The sequence below is a fragment of the Wasmannia auropunctata genome, unplaced genomic scaffold (assembly GCF_000956235.1).
Source record: "Wasmannia auropunctata unplaced genomic scaffold, wasmannia.A_1.0 LD335921.1, whole genome shotgun sequence".
Classification (NCBI taxonomy): domain Eukaryota; kingdom Metazoa; phylum Arthropoda; class Insecta; order Hymenoptera; family Formicidae; genus Wasmannia; species Wasmannia auropunctata.
Window position 1 is genome coordinate 503,932 of NW_012026969.1, and position 22,386 is coordinate 526,317.

General features: G+C 43.5%; 1 protein-coding gene across 9 annotated transcripts; it reads left to right on the forward strand.

Moving 5' to 3' along the window:
• The first annotated feature begins 2,577 nt into the window (after positions 1-2,577).
• On the forward strand, positions 2,578-21,317 carry LOC105455125 (solute carrier family 41 member 1-like). Of its 9 annotated transcripts, XM_011698192.1 has the most exons (9): positions 10,534-10,781; positions 11,355-11,587; positions 13,160-13,566; positions 14,212-14,608; positions 14,998-15,177; positions 16,777-17,216; positions 17,362-17,582; positions 17,671-18,012; positions 18,365-21,317. In XM_011698192.1, exons 3-8 carry the CDS (start codon positions 13,472-13,474, stop codon positions 18,000-18,002), a joined length of 1,665 nt encoding a protein of 554 aa, XP_011696494.1. In that variant the 5' UTR covers positions 10,534-10,781; positions 11,355-11,587; positions 13,160-13,471; the 3' UTR covers positions 18,003-18,012; positions 18,365-21,317. The 9 variants fall into 9 exon arrangements, with proteins under 9 accessions (XP_011696500.1, XP_011696495.1, XP_011696499.1 ...); XM_011698193.1 differs by lacking the exons at positions 10,534-10,781; positions 11,355-11,587 and adding an exon at positions 2,581-2,673; XM_011698197.1 differs by lacking the exons at positions 10,534-10,781; positions 11,355-11,587 and adding an exon at positions 7,185-7,236.
• Positions 21,318-22,386: the final 1,069 nt, after the last annotated feature.

The following is a 22,386-nucleotide window of genomic DNA, read 5'->3' on the forward strand; positions in this document are numbered from 1 at the left end:
CGAGAAAATATATAAAAAGAAGTGGGTGGTACAGTATTTTGTATCAGAAGTATAAATATACTTATACATACACATTAATTACGGGACATATTTGGAATGAGAGAAATCCATATTATAAATATAATATATATGATAGTTGTACATGTGTCACAAAGAAGAGAGTGAAATACTATAAATGAGTTCTTTTATTATAGTATTATATTAAATATTTTTACTCTTAAATTATATATAAATAACGGATAAAAATAATTTGTTTATTTAGTTTTGCAACGATATCGGGAATATAAGATACACATGTATCTTATATGTATATATGATATTCTACAATAAGTTAACGATGTTATACCGGCATATCTAGATATATTGAGATAAATCCCTTGAAAAATTATTGCGAAGAAGATAAAGTGCTGAAACTTTATTCGCACTTTCCAGTGCCTAAAGCATGTATGCTGTTTGGAAGTCCGAAGTAATCGACGTTGTATAAAAGATTTACTTGTGTAATATACAAAATATAAAAACACGAATTCTAGCACAACGATTTGTTATGTTTATACGAGAGAATAAAATCTCGATGAATAACTGCTGTATTTTATCATTGCTTATCTCAAGTGCATGCGAAAAAAAATGAGATAATTTCAAATTGAACGATCTTTGTGTTAGTACCTTAAGTACCAAAATAAGTGCCCCCCGAGTGTGCGTGATTCGTTGTATTTAGAACAGCGAAAATAGAAATCAAGGGTTTATTTTACAGACAGAATATTTGCGATCGGACTACATTGCATTGTAATTTTATTGCAGCTTTAAATTTAGTTGATATTGGTATCATGCTATACTCATGTTCGATTTTACGGAAAATTTACCGCGTTTATCCTGTCGTCGAGGGATACATCTCGGCTGCAAAGGAGAGTCGGACGAATCGGGGGGGGGGGGGGACTTTGGCGAGTCTCGCGGGGACACGGAATAATGCGTTTCCAATTCACGCATGAGAGAAGTGCGCGTGCACCGACCGCGACACGCAGGAGGAGACCCGCGCGTCTTCTCCGGCCGCGCTCGTTTAAAGCCCCGTCGCACATCCTCCCGCTCGTTCTCGCTCGTCGTAACCACCTACACCGTAATCACGCGGTGCCGTTTCTTCGTTTGTGTGTGTACGTGTGTGCGTGTACACGTGTATATGTGTGTGTGTGTGCGTGTGTGTGTGTGTGTGCGCCGGTTCATTCATCCACGTCGCCGTGTTCGCGCGTACGTGCACGTGCACGGGGAGCCGCGCGTTTACATGTGCACGCACACACGCGCGACGACGGCGGCGATTCGCGCGGTCAAGCCCGTCGACGGCGACGACTCGCGCGGTCAAGCCCGACGACGGCGACGACGACTGTGAATGAAATAGTTGGATCTGTCAGTGCCAACTATCGCGCCGTTCCCGGTGTTACGCGGCGCGGCTCTCCCGATCTTATCTGCCGTCGTGCGTCGTCGCGCGTAAAAGGGGTAGCGAGTGGCCGCGAAAAGAGCGCGATTACTCCGACCCGAAGGTCGCGCACCGTTCAGGGCTCTATAATCGCGGTGAGTTCGATTTCCCGATGCGGACGCGAAAAGAAATTCTCAACGACTGTTGTGAACTAAAGGCGGTCCTTAGAGAATAATAAATTAAAGGGGAAAAAAAAAAGAAGAAATCTCGTCCGCGACGTCGTCGGGAAGCGTCTGAGAATGTAGCATTAAACTGCAATACAAAAGCTTACAAAACGCAGCTCGGCCGAAACCATAGTGAGACTTGCGGTCTTCTTTCCCTCCCCCTTCCCCCGCGCGAGGCCGCATATATGTATACGCTCGTTTCATTTTCAATTCAGAAAGGGGTCACGAAGAAGCGCGACTGGACAGACGTACCTTTTAATTCGACCCTGAGCTACTTTTATAATCGCTGAATTGTAGCTGATGGGGGTTACTATTCCTGAAGTCGCTCTGAAATTAAGTCAGTTTCAATCCCCGCGCGACACCTTCCGCGCGCGGGATCTCTGATCCTCCGATCCCCTTTCTTTTTTTTTTCGCGACTTTCCGTCGTCATTCTGGAAAAGTTCCAAGTGATAGGCGATCGGGAAACGACCGATAACGGGTGTGAAATAACCGAGGCGCGCGTGATAACGGTTCCGGAGCGAGTCGAGGTGTTATAAAATATAATCACGGACTGTGTGTTGATGCCAGATCAAAGAGAGCGGCTCCACGACGGACTTTCGTCGTGCTAAGCTTCCTTCCCGCTCCCGTTTAGCGTTCGTCTCTCCGCGCGCCGGATTTAGTTGATAACTGGTTCTGAATTACGGTCCACGTAATTTATACGTCTGCATTCCGATCTCGCGTTGGTCCGCGCTCTCGCGTGCGGTGGATTCCTTTTTCTCCGAAATTGGCCGCGCGCGCGCGAAGAGGCGGGGGTGCATCCGAAACCCGTCTCCGTTGGCGCGAGTAATAAATAATAAGGGAAGTTACGCGCGCGAGGATAAGCGAGTCGGCCCGGGCGAAGAGTGAACGGCTTGGTGGCAGCATCTCCTCCGCATGGACCATCGTGCGGAAATCGAATGAGGGCCCTCACGTGCACAAGTGGCGGAATGCGGAGCGGCACCGCGGGATCCTCCTCGGCCAGGACGACGAGCGAGCGCGTCGTCATCCGGAGCAGCTGACCAACGTGTAAGTATGAAATAACGACGGAGGGGATTCTCCGCACCTGCGGATTCTCGCCGGGAATACGCGCGTATACACGATTCTCATCCGGCGACAAAAGTAATAAAATAATCGCGGCGAGCGAGCGAGACGGCCGCGCCGGTGGGATAAGATACACCGGGAGAGACGAGGTATCAGAGCGTATGTTAAGTTATTGCCCGTCATGGTCGAACTTAAACACGTGGAGTAATTTATCAATCTGCGAATATGTTACGGAAGCGCTTAGGCGCTCGCGTCGCCCGGAGAGCGATTTGCGGGCCTCGTCGGCGGAAAAGCGTCGCGATGTGAAACGCGAAAACGGGGCCTGTGGAAATCCGGGAGAGCGTCTTCTCTGCGCAATCCGGCATCAGGCTGATCGTCGGATTTAGGACCCCCTTCCCTGCGTGTAGTAATAAAAAAATTAATAAATATAAAGTCATATAGATTCCGAGACACGCTCAATCGTGCGCTCGAGTATGCAGTACACGAAGCCACGGAGAAGAGTTACAACACTGACCGTTGTAAGACGTAACGATATACTTGCGAACATTTTTTAGATGCCTATATAATCTTTATTCTAGCAGCGGAAAAAATTAGATACTGATATACTGGACGAGAAGTGGCGTCACAAAAATCTTTTACTTTTACTACTGGATAAATAAAGCGTGTTAGATTGAATTAAAAAGCTTGTAATAATCTCGCAAAATAATGTGAAATATTTGCTTGTAAATTAAGCTATTTCATCTTTAATGTGATAAAACAATCATGTCAATTATATAAAGCTGAAAAGAAAAACGATGCGTTCTCCACACCGTGTTTTTATGTGGAACGCGGTCGCGAGCGCGCGGAGTGGCGGAAAAGTGAGAATTTAGCTTCTTAGCGCGGCGCAAAGTGACGATGAGAGGAGCGTGGCCGAGTCGAGAGACAAGCGTGTAAAAATATATCGTGACGACGTCTCCGGGGGTACCGGCAGCGCCGAATCGCTCGCGTGTGGTCCACCACGCGGAGGAGTGCTCCTTCTCAAGTTGCACGCGATAACGCTTTGCGTAAACCGGCCACGAGTCCCCGGTGCAAACAGGCGCCGGTGGTCGCGCATCTGTTTAATCTGTTATCGGACCGGCCGTCGCGATCGTGCTGCGATATATTCCCGAGAGTCACATCACCGCGAGAAGTAAATTGGAGAACGCGAGGTGGCCCCAATCAATCAGCGAACGTTTCGGCTTCAACTGCAGTCCCAATGGGACTTTTAAGTGAAAAACTGTCGCTTAAAATCACTGTTGAAAAATTCATATCTAATTCTTATTATCTCTCTGGCTCGAATTTTTCCTTTCACTTTTACTTGCTCCATCTTCGAAAGATTGATTTCAAACAGAATAACAGATCACGATAACGTCAAAATAACGTGAAAATAAATTATGACTGATCGAAATGTATTAATAATTATTTTAAAGCCATTTTGATGTCATGATGACTTTTTGGTCCTTCACGATAATGGCATTTGCAGGATGAAGCAACCGCGTGCGCGGTGTGGTCCCCGTTTCGTTCTCCGATCTCCGATTATTTGTGTACCCGACTGTAGCACCGCGGTCGTTTATATGGCATAAGGGTCCGTAATTGAAGAAGCAAGTGTAAGGTAGCGCTTGCGTAATGCTCTCTTGGCGATGCTCTTATTGTTGCCCGCGCCAACGTGTTTATGCGCGATACGTGGGTGGTGCACTTAGAAACAAATAAAAAAATACACGTTACAACAAGAGAGTCCTACAGTATCGCCGTTTCGCCGAATTGTCACGGACGTGCGGCTGGAAATCTCGTAAGTTAGAGGCGTTAAAATTTTAACAAGTCCTCTCCGAAATTATCCGCCCCCACGCCTTTAACAGCAGTCATCTTTTCGCGGATTGCAGAAATTCATCGTTTCACGTGAAATATAACGCTCTTTCCGGTAAATTGTCTATGTCATCGTTTCCGAGTATAATTTTCCGTATTCGAATTGCAATATAACGCGCGGCGTGATCTTAATGTTCCTTAACGTGTAATTCTTTCCAACCTGATAAATTTTGATTTAAAAATCGCTCCGTAATTTTAAATTACTCTTTCAGTTAATCATAATTTACCGCGTCACTGACACGTTATTTCACATTGCGCTCTATGAAAGAATTAGGATTAAGATGAATGTAACTAATTGGGACAAAATACAAAGTGATAAATTCGACGATGAGTCACGAAAATGGGCCGATTGTGATTAATTAATCGAGGTGGGTAACTCGCGAAGCGCAACACTGGCTTCTCGCGTGACAAATCTTAATGGAAAAAACATACGCAATTTATCGGCACTTGGGAACAAACGTGAGCTCAGTGAATTAGTATGTCAATTATATCATGTAAGACTATAGCTGCCACAAAGACTACACTAACGATACACCCAGCATATTTAACTCATCGCCATCGCTTATTCAAAATCTCTCTTTCTTTTTAATTAAGATTTTATTAGTGCGCACGTGTACGTGATATATATATATATATATATATATATATATATATATTGCAGAGTATTTATAAATTGTTTATTTATAGTGTTTAATTAACTTGTAAAGAAATATCAAACATGATTATCAGTTCTTAAAATAGATATCTAAGGAAGACAGCCTTATCAGATATAGCATCTGCACTTGTGTGATAATAACAATTTATGTAGCAATAAACGTATAGATTACTATATACATATATACACTTTATTAATGTAGGCAATTCTCACTTCGATACATTTCTGACACATGTCAAATTAATGAAATTAGGTAAATGAAAGGAACGGGACAGAAATTACAATTACAAATGTGTGATGCTGTCGCGCCAGTTTTCCAAATGAGATGCGAGCGATATGCAAATCGCGACGAGAGATTAGGTGTCGGTAAAATCTCATATCTCCATCTAAACGGACGATAGAAATTCACGCGCGCGGCTAAATTACACGTGGGTATACGCTATTTTATTGAAATTGCCGGGGAAAATCGTCGCGTATTTGAATGCGTTCCAGTTACACGCTTCATTCAGGCACCGGTTTCAATGTCGACCTTTGCCGAGTCAAGAGCGAGTCTTACGTAATCGGCGCTTTAAAAGGAACCACGAAAGGTATGTGTGTGCGAGCAGATAATATCGCTCCTAGCCGGAGATCTAGCCAAGAGTTACGCTTGCAATGCAAAGAACTCACGTTAAAAGGTCACGTCTCTCGAAACAAATTTCCCAGTAGAACTCGACGAAGCTTGCGAGATTGATTAAGATGCACGAGAACGTTCTTCCTGAAAGATATTGTATGCAAAATTCTGTGTAGGGATTGTGATGCATCCTTATGTAGGACAAACTGACGTACAATTAAAAATCAGAAATCTCAGAACATCGAGTCGTATTAACAGAAATACTTCCGATCATTTAATAATTTCTGAACATAGGATGAATCACAATCATACTGACTTTGATACGGGAAACGTAAAAATTTTAAATACCAAGCGATTTTTGGAAAAAGCTTAGTTTCTAAAATATCACATATACAATGTCGCGCTAACCGATTTTACTTGTAAATTGTATGTTCAATATTAGAAGTCTTGTTTAATAGTTTTATAATATAGTTATATATAATAGTTTTTTCTTTCAAAACTTTAATTAATCGATTTATCTCGAGAAAAAAATTTAGCAAAAATTGTGGAAAATATAAGAAAATATAAAAGGTATCAAAAGTTTTGGTTTTATAAATAATTATAAAGAATCTTTGGTGAGATAGAATCGAAATATATTGTATTACCGAGACCGATTAGATCAACTATAAATTGACTCCAATGAAGCATTAAACTATCGCTTGCTTGTCGCGACGCCTGGCAGATGACTGAATTAAAATTAAAGTTTTACGAAGAAACTAGAACGCTGATTTTATGTAACCCGAATATTTTTTCAACTTTAATGCGTGTCCATAAAATTCGCGAGTTTCGGGCTATCGAGATCAAGAGCAGCAAAAAAACATATATATATTGTTCGAACGGTTTTAGTGACGATGCATTTATCGTTGCTCGAAGTTTATACAACGAGCGTGATAACGTAATAAACGTGTAAACGAACGGGTGCATGCAATGCATCGTAAAATCGTCGTTAACGACGTTGCCCTTGCCGCATTATCGGCTTGTCAGCTGCCGGACATAAGTTATCGGGTACGAATCGTGGACTACGAATGAAACGCGCGGAGAACCGATTGTCCAGTACGTCGCTCAATGAGACGTCGGTAATGCTCTGTCGACTTGGCTGTAAATATCGCGCGTCGCCAAGTGGACGGATTTCTTCATTTTTGTGAGATGAATTTCGCATTCGTGTAATTCGACGCTGAAAGAGGATACCGCGAATACCCGCCGCTGCGATCTGATCGCGAGGAGGAAACTCGATCAAGCTCGCGTAAGATGAGCTCGACGAGTAAATTGTATCAGTAAGCGCCGCAACGCCGATCATGTCAATCGCTGGATCCCAAACAATGGGCATCCTCGCCTTGTTGATCAGAACGATCACAGGTCGGCGGTGAGTAGTGTGTTCCGCAAGCTTTTTCGCTATTCGATATCCGACACGCGCGCGCAAGGTTAATTACCTAGAACCCCTGTGTCCTAGACAGCACAAAGTCCAAAACTGAAATAACATAAGACGATGTCTTCAAGACGTTTTTACGAGAGAGACATTTAAAAGACGTCTAAAAATTGTCTTCATGTCCCGATCTTAGACTTATGTTGTCTGGATGCGTAATTAAACGTGCAAATACGTTGACCCGTCATATTCCACGCGGGCTAACCGGCTGGAAGGTGCGAATTGCAAACAGTCGCGCGTTGTTAAGAGTGTCGTTAGGAATACGATTATCGAGCTTTTGACACCTATCGTTCTTATTCTAGGTGGTTGCTACTTATTTTGAACGATGTAATCAGCGCTCGAGTCTTTTTGTGAAATTTGCCTTTCAAACGTAGATGTAAATGGAAATGTAAATTGCTTCGTCGTCGTTGCGTGTCTTTAACGTGTTTCTCCTTCGAGGAATTCCATCGATTTCGCTTCGCGATCCGATAATTCGACGTTGATTAATTGGCAATTCGCTCCGACGACGGTCGTCCTCGTTTGTTCGCGAATGTCGAGACCCGCGCGCCTCCGACGCGGCGACGTCTCAATTGCTCGTTACGACAGGAAATACACGCGTTTCAGCGGGGTTTAATCATTAGAAAAGCGGGACTATAATATGATACACACACGAGAGTGTGTGACCTAATCCTCAAGTTACCAGAATACAAATTGCCGTGTCACGAACGGCCGGAGTGTGCGTTACGGCTTCGCTCCTACACAGGATACGGTCATAGACGGGCCAGTGAATCCTATTCGCGCGTCATTGACCGACTGACTGTTATGAGCGAATTTTTCCGCTCCACTTTAAATAAGGATTACCGCTGAACGAGATGCGGCTCGCTGAATCGATTACAATTTCTGCGCGTCTTCTGTGGGAGTCGTGTAAATGAGATTAAATAACATCGGAAAAATAATTTTAATCACCAAGATTAAATTATGTATCTCGCGAGATGATGCAATAAATTCGACTCGCGGTATCGCTTAGATCACAACATCTGCGCGTAATGTTCTTTACAGAAGAAAAAAAAGGATGAATCAGTTCAACTCATAGACGCGTAGATTTTTTCCAATGTAATTTCATTGTATTTATTGCATCATTCTCGCGTAATAACAAATTTAATCGGTGCTTTGATTTTTCCCGGCTCGTTTGCATGGGTATCGTGCGATCGATCGCGGCGTAATAACATCTTTTTTCCCATCATATCACATTCACGGCCGACAAGTTAACACACGTAATTTTAATTAATACGGGATACTGCGCATGAAAAATTGAATTTAGAAGGAAGGATAGATATGGCGTGGCGATAACTTCGCGTGTCTCAGGACAGAATAAAATATATGAAACAGTGATTCAGCAATCACAAAAGAAGTTTTCGAATGCATCGAAAATGATGTGGTCGAGTTCTCGGAGTCAATTATTCCAATTTTCTTAAAACATTTCGAAAAATCGAATCTTAAATAACGCTTCGTAATGTCCCTCCTGTTTTTCAACGGCGCCTAAACTTGAAGATACGTAAGCCATCGTTTATCGCGTATAAAGTCGTTACGTAACTCGCTGTACTTGACGGGCTACCTTTGTTCCCCGGGAATAATATCGGGTAAATTTAGAGAAGAAAATCGATATCAATTTTCTTGCGCGTGCGGAAGTCACTACCTGGGGTTGACAATACCAAGTTATTGCTCGCGGCCTACAGATAATCGTCGCAGGGCGATTTATGCATTCGCATCACAATGCCTAGGCCTTGATCCGCGGCATTTATAATGTCGAACAAAATTTCCATATGCATCGTCGCATATTGAAATTTAAACGTTGCCTAGTTCCGAACTACGTTCAAAATTGATTTTATGAAATCGAGAAAGGGAACAATTTCTCGGAATAACAATTTCTAAATGCAAAATTATTATTTAATGATATACAAATAAATCTATAAGATAAATATATGTAAATAATAGATATAAAATGTAACATGTAAAACTATGTAACTTGAATCAAGAAAATTAAGAACAGATGGATGGAAAAAGAAGTAATTTTAAAAAATAAGCTAATCATTTTTTAGATATCAAGTATTTAATTATCGCAGATTAGATCACGATTGAATTTCTGTAACATACGGAGGATAAAAATTCGTCCAACGTCGCTTCGTAATCTGCAGGATACGCGTAATCGATAACCAGGCCGATGTAATTATGCTTGGTATAACGCTCTAATGGGCTCGGCGTACAAAATGAAAATTGCTCGTGGCGGAATATTGTTGCTGAGGTAAATTATTGCTATCATCGAATTACAGCGCATAAAGGCGAGTCGTTCGTACGTAAGCCGCGAAAATTGTGCGAAACGGACGGTGGTTGTGCAACTCTCGGCGCGTAATGCGCGGTAAATCCATGAATGAAGCTTCCGTATGCACATCAGCTGTTGATTGATGACGTAACCGATGCCGGTGCACGTGTGTCCGGCATGTGTGTCACACGCAAGAAAGAATATCGAACGTGACCCATCACTGTTTTTTAGAAATTTCTGCCTGGTAAATAAATGAAATGCCTCTACAGACTCCCGATAGACTCGAATAGAGCCGACGCATCAGCGCCGAGCTTAACTCGACTTGTAACAACACCGCGAAAGATAAAGCCGCACTCGAATGCTTTTGAACACAAAGACAAATCTTCCGGATTACTAAGAATAAGGACAAATATCCGGTATTATAGATAACACAGTGCAATGCATCGAACGTGTCGAAACGATGACGCAAGACGCAACCGTACGCGATCGGGGATCCCAAGGCGACGTCATCAACGGATTTCAAGCGAGGGCGGCTTTTCGCGATTCTTGGAAATGAACGTCGGCGGAAAACTCGATATGCGGGGGCAGCGAGATTACTGGGATAACACAATGCGGTTTAAACGAAACGATGACGCAACCGGGTGATGACAATGGGTAGGAGTGACGTCACGTCTCGGGACTCGGGGAGCGCGAAAGACGACCCTTTCCGGACGACCTATCCGGACGGGTTCCAGGGGTTGGTGCGCTATTGGCGCGCACAGGTATCCCGGAGTGGCGGTTACGGCCGCGAGGAGTTCGCGGACGGTCTGACTGGGAAGTGAAGTCGCCGGCGGATCGATAAACTTGCGCCTGCTCCCTCCGGCGCGCCGCCGACACACACGCGACACGCACACACAGACAGAGGAGGCTCTCGTGTGTCCCCAAACTAGTTTTAAGGAGGCATGCATGCACGCGAGCACGATGCGCGATCAGTCGCGATGTAACCGCAGCGTGAAACGGCCTCGCACCAGGCCGCACCGGGTGACCACCATCAGATGCTGGACGTGGGCTGATCTCGCGCCGCAGAGACGATCACCGGGGCCACGAAGCCGGCGATCAGTGACCCCCCGGCCAGAGGGGACGGCTCGACGGTGGGTCTCGTGGGAAACGTCGGCGGTCCGTCTGGGACCACGCCTGAGGACTTCAGGTACGAGCGAAAGGGGAGCAGCCATTCGGAGCAGCCGGAATTCGGTCCGGTCCAACGTGACGCTTCGGCCGAGGAAGCGCGGGTTATTTTAGAGACGAGGCTTGCGAATCGCATTTCATTCCGCGAAAGAGTTTCCGAGGACTAGTATTCAGCCGGCTTAGATAGATTCTCGCGCGTTGTTGAGAGTTTTAAGTCATAAGTATAATAAATTGTAACATCTGACGCGCAAAGTGCAAATGAAATCTTGCGCGGCAAGATCGAGGTTTATAATAGGAGGATTGAATAAAAATTAAATAATTTAATTCCCTAAACAATCCACGTTTTAAGAAAATTATTTTTGAAAGTAAAATGTTAAAGAGATAAGCTCTGATTTTTCAGGGATTAGAAAAGTGAATTGAATCGCTGTATCGAACCAAAGTCTCTTTTGACTTCCCGCGGCCCGCTCTCCTCGGGGCGTCACCTCGTGCGCGCACGCTGCTAAAGCCAATTCGACGAGGCGAAACATATGTCCGATATCGTTATCTCGGTCACGCAGGTAGTTGCTGATAAGTTTTCGCTATTACGTTTCCGAAGGTCCGTTCTACAGTCGGGCAACCGCGGGGAAAAAAAAAGAGAACTGGTCGGCGGCCGAGAAACGAAGGTCGGAGCCGCGTCTTCGGGAGCGCGTTTTTCCCGCCACGTGTGCTGTTCGCCGATGAATCAGACAACCGCGGCTGGACGAAGGACGCGAGATGCTGCAGATATAGCATCCGAAGCGCGAGGCTCTCCGTCGAGGCTCTCCGACGAGAAGCGGAGCTTGATTGCGCGTAGGTTAAGGTCACGAGAGAACTCGTGCGATTCGCGCGATGCGACGTGTGCGTTTCCATCAGACCCCGCTCTCGGGCCGGTCGATGCGTGACGCAAGGTGGCAGCTGATCGGACAATGAATATCAAAGTGCGATCGCACGTGCGACCCGATCGTCGCGCGGGTGACTCGACATTGATCTTTATCGATCAGCCGTCGACCTAGTTGTATCTCGATTATATTGTGATTAAATCCGCTTTCGTGCTCTTCGTTTGACGACGAGAGATAATGCGCTGCCTCTGTAAAAAAAAGAAAACGAGATGCTGATCGAGCGGAGTCGGTAGGAATCGATAAGAAGCGGCGCATTCCTAATCTAGCTTTGAGTCACGAAATAATGAATAGAGAATAATTGAACTAAAGGAAGAAAAATCAGCTGTTTTAAAACAGTTACTCCAATCTAGAGTATTAAATACTAAATTTCGGTAGAAATAAAATTTGCATCTACTTGTTTGTGCAGTCGTGATACTTTAGCGTATACAGGATCTCCTCTTCTCCTTTGAGTCGCAGCGTGACATTGACTGTCTCAAGGTGTCGATGTTACAGTTAAGATTACGAAGGCAACGTCGCTTGATCGAACGGCCGTACGATTTGGCCTTAATCAAGCCGCTCTCGCAGTTTTAATTTCCACGCAGTAAGGTCACCGCACGATTGAATGTCGTTATCGTCGCTGACGTACTCGTTCGCGAGAAGCGCGTCCGTGGTTTTCAAATGCGGACAACGCGCGGCCGAAAATCTCGGCGATCTCGCGTAAAAATCAATCCGATTTCGATTGAGATAAGGAGGGAAATTATGTGGATCGCGAGCGCGGCGAATAACATATTAATGTCCATGCAGATTACTTTAATTACGTAATGATATACACACACGTGCGTTACGTGGAGATTATCGCAAAACAGATTATTTCTTTCGAGGCGGAACTCAAGCGGGAGGAAATTGAGCGTGTTACGTGTTAATTAATGGCACACGTGATGTGTATGATACGCGTCTATTCGTTATACTATTTGCATGACACATGCGATAAAGACTCATAAACGCGGCGCAAAATCACGGAACCATGTAGTCGACGTGCCTTCGTACATATGGCGATACGTTTATTCATTCACGGGTATCGTTTCGCAGGTGTGATTCGAAGACTAGGCAATTTAATTTAAAAATAAAAATCAGTTTAAGAGTAAAATCGCGAGAGATCGATTCTCAAGTAATCTAAATTCAATTTACAATGACATCAGAAAACGCTCGGGGCTGAAAATGCTGAATCTTCAAATTAGAGTGACGTAAAGTTTGTTTGGTAATCAAAAATCTGTCCGCGGAAAATTTAGCGATGTATTTATATATACCGACTTCGTGTGACACATTGTGAGAGTGATTACGCTTCGAAGGTGTCAGTTTTCTCGAATTTAGAAAACCGCGTAATTGATGGCGCTTGTAGTAGAGCGAGTTTTCTCGAATAGCGGTTCTTTGAAACTCCGGTTGATCCGTACTACACGTGGTCTACTAATCTCGCAATTAGATTAACATGACGATTGTTTGGCAGTGGTCCTCAGGCAGGAAGAGGCTGCTCATCTTTCTTCAATCGGCACGTCGCTGGATGATTCACATCTTGATTTTTACCGTGATTAACAGCAGTTTCTGAACGAATCTAATCAACGAGCGAAAGAGAGAGAAAGCGAGAGAAAAAAAGAGAAAGATAGCTGCTCTTGGCATAATTACGTAATTTACGTTATTTGTGTCCTGAAATATAACCGTCGTCGTCGTCGTCGTCGTCGGCGACGCGAGTCTTATCATTCTCAAAGGAGAATGGCTGTATATTCGCGGCAGCGAGTATCACGCAGCCTTCAGTAGGAAGATGATAGAGGGCCAGGTGCATCAACATCCGGTACGAGTGCCGCCCGACAAGCCGCAGCCGTTCCAGAATGCCAATACCGGCGTCAAATTCGAAAAGTACGTTTAAAAGTATTGTGCGAAAAGAGTTCTCTCGATCTTCCGATCGTAAAAAAAAAAAAGAAGAAGTAACTTGGCCGAGATGTCGGTTTGAAAAATGCGAATTGGCGCGGCGTCTCGACGTCCGGGCGCCGAAAAAAAACGGCGAGTGATGGAAATCAGTGCATGGGATCGCGAATTAACAAAAAGAATCATGTGGCGGAATTAACCGTGGATTAATCGCATGTACGCGATTTACGATGATCTCAGATTGCACGCACGCGCTCTTCATTCATCCGACATCAATTCATCTCGCATCATTTAAATGTACTTTTTTTTCTCTTTATAATTTTATATCGTCAAAAAGGCGAATTTTTTTCAAAATAATCACACGATTTTAATTCTTCGACTAGCAATAATCAATCAGCGTTTAAAGATTTCTAAATACAAGATACGAATAGAACATCGCAAAATTATGTATCATTTCATTACCAAATCGCAGAATGGGATTCGGCAATTTCAATACAAAATACTGATAAACCGGTGACGGCTCGAGCTTATCGGCCATTGACGGCCATAGCCAAAGGGTTACATGAGACTCTCTGGCATCCGTGGTGAAAAGAAAAAGAAGCGTTTAACCAGCGGAATCCTTATTTCTTTCGGCAGTGAGCAATGTAAGGAGCCTCTGCTTCCTGAGAGGCAGAACTCCCACAGGATGACACCGACCGACGGCCGCTCGCGGACCACCTCCGAGTCGAAAGATACCACAACCACCACGACCAGCACGGCCAGCGTCACCACGACCACCAATGGACAGGCGACAACAGCGAGTCCCACCATCGGTGGACACGCCGCCGACGACTGCCTCGAGGTTACCATCTTCGACGAGGGCGTCGACGGCGGCCGGCTGCCGGACGTCGTCGCCGAGAGCAAAATCTACGGCGTGACCGGCGAGGACGAGCCGCTCGAGTCGTACTTGGCGATTACCATTCAGGTCTTCATACCCTTTCTCATCGCCGGCCTGGGCATGGTGGGCGCCGGATTGGTCCTCGATCTTGTCCAAGTAGGAACGACGTTTTTACCTTTATCACGACAAACCACCTCGCGCGTAAATGATCCCTCTGAAAATATCTTACGATGTGCAGAAACATCCAGGCAATTCGACGATACGTGCAATTGAATTCTTAAATAGAACGTTTAATTCATTTAACATTGATCTCGGCGTCAATGTTTTAAATTTGGAATGCTAAATATTTTAAATAATAGCATACGATAAAATATTTGAAGACATAATATTAATCAAAGAATTTGCCTAAAATTAATTGCAAAATTCAATATTTAGATCCATTTATTTGATACATCCAATTAATTAAGAGTTTCACGTCGACTTTAAATTAATATGATCTTGATAGCACTGATTCTACATATTTGTATTTTCGTATTTTCTTGCAGCACTGGGTAGTGTTTGAAAAAGTCAACGAGCTTATGATTCTGGTACCGGCACTCCTGGGGCTGAAGGGAAATCTAGAAATGACTCTGGCGTCGCGTCTTTCTACTCAAGCGAATCTCGGACACATGGACTTGCCAAAGGAACAATGGCACATGATCGTCGGGAATCTCGTCTTAATACAAGTAAGTAACTGAAGAGTGGGACTAATTCTTCCGAGACGATTGAGACTCACAAGTCTTTTCCCCGATAATCGACACGAATGCGATTTGTCGTCTATTTCGCAAGCCTTCAAAGTGTAGCCGCGCGAAATAACACAAGGGTTGTCGACAGATGTGTCAGACGCCGCGTCATTCTGGCACCTATAAAGTCTCAGAGCAAACCGCGGTGCCTCGTTCAGCCGCACGGGAGTTTACTTTCGCGAAACTGGTTCTAACTAGATGTTCCACAATTAAACCGATATTTGCCGTTTGTCGTACGAGGGGACTCCTAACTTAATTCCGTTCGAATACATTGCGAAACGCCGTATTGGCTCGCTTCGGCGCCACGTATTTTTTTTCCTTCTGGAACCTCTCTTGTGCGAGACAGTCTGAGGTCGGTCTACCCGACTTCTCGACTCCTCTAATACCCAACAACTATGCGACGCAACGCACGGAAAAATTTGCGCTATTAATCACCCGGCTCCTTATCTCTCTCACTCTCTTTCTCTCTTTCTTTCTCTAGCATTCTTATCATAGAGTAAATATATCCATAAAATTGGGTGTTTTTTGAATTCAAGTTCAACCGCATTTCCAGCGGCGATGATTGATGAAAAATTGCTGTAATCCGCGAATCCCGACAAATCTACTGCTATCATTGTCGACATCATTGTCGATACATCCTGGAAATCGTAAATTGGCAGAGAATACCGCGAAACGACGCGGGCAATTTGACCCGTGATTAGCGGCTAATTGTGAAATGAGCCGATGACACAATTCCGGGAAAGCGAACGTTTCTCCTAGCCTGTTCGATTTAGCGAATATATCGGAGCTATACGCGCGCGCATCGCCCGTCTTATCGTTGGCGCCACGATTTTATTTTATTATGTGTTCAACGCTGACGATGATAGACGACGGCCTTCGGGAAGCCGACTGTTTGCCGTGCGATCTCCCTCGTATATGTGCAAGCGTGAGCTGGTTACCTCACGAGACACGCCGCGCGATAAACGACACGTATGCTTCAACGAGTCAATATCTATTATATATAGTATAACAGCAGAGTTTGAAATTTTTGATGGTAAAAATTAAAAACGCGATTCTCCAAATATACAAAAGAATCGCCGCAGTTAAATGGCCGTACCAATAAATTTGCAATTATAAAATGTACATTTTAGAATTAAAATCTTCGAATAAAATTTAGAAAAAGACTTCTGCCAATTGCGCAAAAAATCAACGATGTTACTACAATTTATTACAATTATGCGCGCTACTACAATGTAGATTATAAGATTCCCAGAATTATTAAAGTTTTTCTTTAGCTTGTGGCTGGCTGTTCTTTCAATTTTTTCCTGGCATTAAAAGTATCTTGCAAAATATCTATTATAAATAAATATTTATTGATGCAATTAAATTGAAAATCGTTAAGAAGTTAGGTTTTCTTTATCGATTTTCGAAATAATATTGCAATAACTGTAATCAAGAAAAATTGAGGAAACAAGCGAGGGGATTTAATTTCTCTTCAGCCATCAAGTTTTTATCGAGAGGTCCATTACGCTTGGGGCTAAAAGTCACCCTAATCGTGCGCAGTGTCAAGCGATAGTGGTGGGATTCCTGGGTTCCGTGGTGGCGATCGTGATGGGTGCCTTCCGCAACGGCACGGTCTCGCTGGATCATGCCTACCTACTGTGCGCCAGCAGCCTGGTTACCGCGTCTCTCGCCTCCTTCGTACTGGGCCTTATTACCGCGGGCGTCATCGTCTTCTCCCGTCATTGCCATATCAATCCGGACAACGTGGCCACACCGATAGCCGCCAGCCTCGGCGACATCACGTCGCTGGCGCTCCTCTCCTGGATCGCCACCGTACTCTACGAATGCATAGACAAGCAGGACTGGGTGGCACCCCTCGTCATAGCCTGTTACGTCCTCGTGACGCCGCTCTGGGTGTGGATCGCCAAGAAGAACAAGTACACCAACGATGTGCTCTACTTTGGCTGGACGCCGGTCATGGTGGCCATGTTGATCAGCAGGTAAGGAGAAAGAATTTCTCGATGCCTGGCAGTGAATAATTAATTACTGATGGTCGATTAAAGATTATTATTAGATCTTTATTAAATTATATTTCGAATACGGCTCGAAGTAAAGAAGAATCTACAAACGCGAAATTTTTCACAGCTGCGGCGGTCTCATACTGGAGTTCATGGTGTCGCGCTTCGAGAATCTGACGGTGTTTCAGCCGGTCATCAACGGCGTCGGCGGGAACCTGGTTGCTGTTCAGGCCAGCAGGATATCGACGGCGCTTCACAAACAAGCCGAACTCGGCACGCTTCTAATCCCACCGGGCTACACGCACCCCGTCATCTTCATCACTCCAATTGCCAATTTTTTCGGGAAAGGTATCCTCTTTCGTTTTTTTTTCTTTTTTCTTTTGAAAATCAAGATTCCCAGTGATTCAGGATTTTTCTTTGTGTCTCGTCTTCTCAGGTATGCACGCCAGAACCACGAGAGTACTGATGACGATGGTGATACCAGGCCACATCATCTTCATTTACCTGATCAATTACATGAAGGATGGTAACACGACGATGACGCCGCTCTTCGTCTTCGTTTACCTCTGCGCGGCGATGCTGCAGGTCGCGGCGCTCCTCTACATCGCCTACATAATGATTCACTGGATGTGGAAGCGGAAAATTGATCCCGACAACTCGGCGATCCCGTATCTGACCGCGATGGGTGATCTGCTCGGGATCAGCCTGCTGGCGATTGCCTTCCAATTTCTGTACCTGGTCGGAGATCAAGATTTCGACGCGCCCTGACCGTAATAAGGTAATAATTTTTTTGCGTGACCACGAGCGCGACCGATGGCAATCGCGACAATTTTGACATGCTAGTTTTTACTGTTTGCATGCACCGTTAAAATTACCTTTCTAAAAATACCGTAATATTAATTCCATTATAACGACATTAAAAATCAATTACGTCGGGAAGATTTATGCGACGATATAATTTTTACCTAACGGTTCTATCTATCTCGTTTCTAATCTACCTCTTTTTCTATTTATCTCGTTTTTTTATGAACTTCCATAAGTCATAATGATTGAAATATCGGTTTATTGCGTGCGCGACGGAACAACTCAATGAATACTCGAACGAGGCGTGTTGCATTTTTCTTTTACAGGAAGTCGCAAATTATAGCGTTCTCTCTGACGGGCGGGACGCGCAAGAGCTGTCGGACCGAAAGGGCATTCCTACGAGGCTGTGGTCGTCTGAAAGTATATTTCCACCAAATCCAAATCGTCGATCTGCCAGTCCGCCGACGAGTCCCACGGACGGACGGTCGCATTGGCATTACTTGGCAGAGCATTAATAATTCATCACTTATATCCTGCGTTCGCCAGGAATTAATTAAAAGGCCATCAGGTATCGAGGCCGATTGTTTATGAAAACCGGTCGAATTATTTCCATTATTGATGCGAACGCCTCGATGCTTAAATGATTCATAAACTTTTTACGAACGCAATATACAAGTGGCCGATTGTTAGTACCTTGTCAAGTCGAGCGGGCGCGTACTCAGGTTTTAATTAGCTATTAATATATCAGAAGATAATACGAGGTCGATAGCACGTGGCAAATTAATTCGTCGATTATCTAGAAATTGCGATTGTATTTTAACGAAACATTGGAATTTCTCCGGACAATCCTATCTCCGGAATTCAAGCCTAAAGCTCGAGAATTAATTTCTTCGAGAACACGGCCGATGGAGACATTTAATTAACAAGTTTACCAAGCAACGGCGATAATTTTGTGGATTTCTTTGACAATATATATCTGAGATATATCGAGATATATCTCTTGAATGCGTGACGCAAAGCCTAAGATTTGCTAGTCTCGAAACTTAAGAATTTCAAAATTCTAAAAGCATAATTTTTCGATGTATTGCGAGTAAAAAATTTTAGAGAGATTATCATATTTTTCGGTTAGAGACATATATAATTTACGAAGTTACATATTAAATCATAATTGCGGGAACTGCGATAGCAATTTAACTCTCCGTAGTTTATCCTTGGGCTCACAGCAAGAATTCTGGCTCTTCCACGGAGCGCGCGTAATTAAAAAGCACGTGTAGTCGTAATACCAACGCGTATGTGTCTTCGAATAGTTGCCTTCGTATACGACGAAATTTAGATAGGTATTTAGAAGCTGCCACACGACCTATTTTTGGAAGCTTTGGAGCAGAGCTCTCGGAGATTTACTCGAACCCTGAAACATACCTGCGCCGCATTCAAGTCCTACTTTTAACTTCTTGCGGTGTGGTTTAATCGGAATTCGGTGTCTTCCTCTCGCGCAAATAATTAATTCCAAGATTTTTTTAACCTTCTGAATTATTCATTAGTATGCGAAACATCTTTCGGTTCTGGATAATAATCGCTCAAAAGATAGAGTGCATTGTCGGGCTATAGAAATCGAGCCGATGTGATGTGAATCGTCGTGAGTACGAGAGCGAGCAGAATCTCGCGCGACAGAACGGATAAAAATACACTCGCTAGCATTATCACTTAGCAAATGAATTTTTTTTCCATATAAGTTCAAACGGATTCTGAAGATTTCGCGGAAAAAAATTAGTATGCGAACGCGATGAATGCAGCTTTAGCGTCTAAATTAAACTGACCATAGAGACGAGTGCGCAGTTGTTAAGAAATTCACGAATTCCACTCGATCGACTGTATCGAGGTGTCGTTAGCCGAGATTGGAAGGTCCGCGCGAAGGGCGCGCAAGGATGGAGCCTTGGGCGAAATTGTGACGTGAATAGCATCGCTTTCGAAGGGGAAGACCACGAGTGGGCGGTATTTGAAAGTCGAATGCATTTACGAGTTAGTCGTTCGTCCCGTCGACGATTATATCTCTGACGTCGAATGTGAACGATTTAATTCGCATCCCCCCCCCCCCGACACGATTGCAACACGTAGTACAACGCTTTTGTGTTCAGTGATGAGGCTCCAAGCGATACTTCGGTCGATATATTAATTTCGCTCGGTGCGCCTGTCGCGGCTCATGCGGACGATACGCTGTATAGTATTGTAATTTAAGGTATTTCGTAAAGAAAGGAGAAGAAAGGAACGAAAGAGGACGTCGTTACATTTCCGTGTACATATTAACCGTGTATGTAACGTACGTGTTTTACGTACGCTAACGTATATATTATAGGCGTCGCGTCGGAGACTAATATTTAGTCTCCGCGATGGGGGAGAGGGATTCACGTCCAAGTCGACATCGCCTTTCGGCCCACACACGTTCAGTATTATCGCTTTTACGACGTTGCCTGAAATCGTCGTGACAATCTCTGGTGAAAATTTGTCTCAGAATTCTTCAGCATAAGTTTAGTATAATTTTTCAGTAATTTCTATATAAATATCAGAATTTCTAAATTATTTTGTAGAAACTTTATTAGGTTTTTTTAGAATACTTTTCAATGACTGAGAAAGTCATCTCTTGTAGAATATATGTGAATTCTGAAATATTTTAAGATTTCTCGCATTCAATAATTTCCGAAGAAATCTTATAAAATCTGGAGAAGCCTAAAATATTTTTCAGAATTCTTTATAAATTTAAAATATGAAAAATCCTCAGAAATATTTTGAAGTATTAAGAGAATTTTTCACCAGAGACGGCAGGCATTCCGATTCCACCGACAGAACGTCCCGCTTCTTCGGCGCGCGTGTCTTCTCGCGAACTGCGTTCAAGTCGATCCGATTAAGATAGCACAGTGCACTTACACGAGTAAAAAGAAAAAGAACAAAAGGATCACGACGTGTTGTGCTCGCGTGATTTAACAGTGCATGAATTCATCTGAGATTTACCGTCGAATCATTTTCATCTCGCGGTTAGTCGCTTTATGAGTTTCGTCACACGATAAAACGAGATAAAATGTGTAAAAAAAAAAAGAAAGTAAAATGCGCTCGCGAGCTTTTTTGCGAACATAAATTCTTGGAGCAATACGCGTTTACGTTTTGGCGTGTTATACAGAATCGAGTATTTTAAAAACTTCTATTGCTCGTAGCGTCATATAGTGATCGTTGTTTGCTTTGTTTTATATAAAAATAAGTAAAAATACACAAGAAGTATATTTCTTCTCTTTTTTTTATTATTGTACATTTATTAGTTCTGACTTCTGACGAGCACAATCGATCATATTATGAGGAAACGTGCTATAAAAATACGCAGACAATAAATATGCAATCCGAGGGCGAATGTGTAAAGTATTTTATATGTGTATAAAAAGTTGAAGGAAACTTATAAAAATCCCCCTGTATATACAAAGCCAATTTTTGCAAATAAAAATGAGACAAAAAAGACCGATATATTTTAAACCACTTTACTCTCGCTTACTTGTGAAAAACTTTTGAGAAGGGATACAAGAATATCAGCAGAGAGGAGAGAACGAATGCTGCCACTCGATCGCCGGATTGCAAATCATCGTATGCCCTCGATGTGATACACCTAAAGACAAGCGTAGCCGTTTAAACTTTATCCGTAGCCCGAAACAGCGTAAGTTAGAATGGCGAACGTGCAGACAATAATAGCACAGAGGCGGCGGAAGGGGAGAGAGGAGATATTTTGTACACGACACTGCGCATATACGTGTGTCCTTATTGCGATAGAACTGGATGACACTTCAACGAGGAGATCGAGCAGCGTTACTTCGGAAATAATTAATGTTCCTGTCTACGTTAAGTCTACGTTTTGAAGCGTTAAAAAGAAGTAATACAATGTGTGAGAGAGATTCTGTATCTCTTGCCGATCGATGTCGTAGATAATAATATCTGACGATATCTGTAGTCAATTACGGCATTAATTTGAAATGTCACAATGAGAAGATGCAGCGTAAGTGATAATCGCGCGTGATAATTACACAATGTTCAGCTGAAATCATTAACTGTTAAAACATGAACTTGAACATGGTCAAGCGGCTTAGTGGTCGAGAAAATATTTTGACGTAGATCTCACCGAAATGTAATTTTGTAAAATATGTACAATAAAATGTACGTAAGAAAATGTTCCCTCTGACTTTCTTTTATATGACTTTTACGATGTTCATTTTTGTATATAACGAAGCATTAAGGTAAATGTACCAATGACTGAACATGTATCTGTATTGGAACACGTACACAAAAGAGCATCAGTGGCAACTTAAATAAGGTT

What these genes read in the sequence shown, in the direction of transcription:
- LOC105455125 (XM_011698193.1), top strand. Translation starts at nt 13,472, where the DNA reads ATGATAGAGGGCCAGGTGCATCAACATCCGGTACGAGTGCCGCCCGAC. An exon ending in ACCGGCGTCAAATTCGAAAA is followed by an intron (nt 13,567 to 14,211) that starts GTACGTTTAAAA and finishes TTCTTTCGGCAG; the next exon opens with TGAGCAATGTAAGGAGCCTC. An exon ending in GTGGCCATGTTGATCAGCAG is followed by an intron (nt 17,217 to 17,361) that starts GTAAGGAGAAAG and finishes AATTTTTCACAG; the next exon opens with CTGCGGCGGTCTCATACTGG.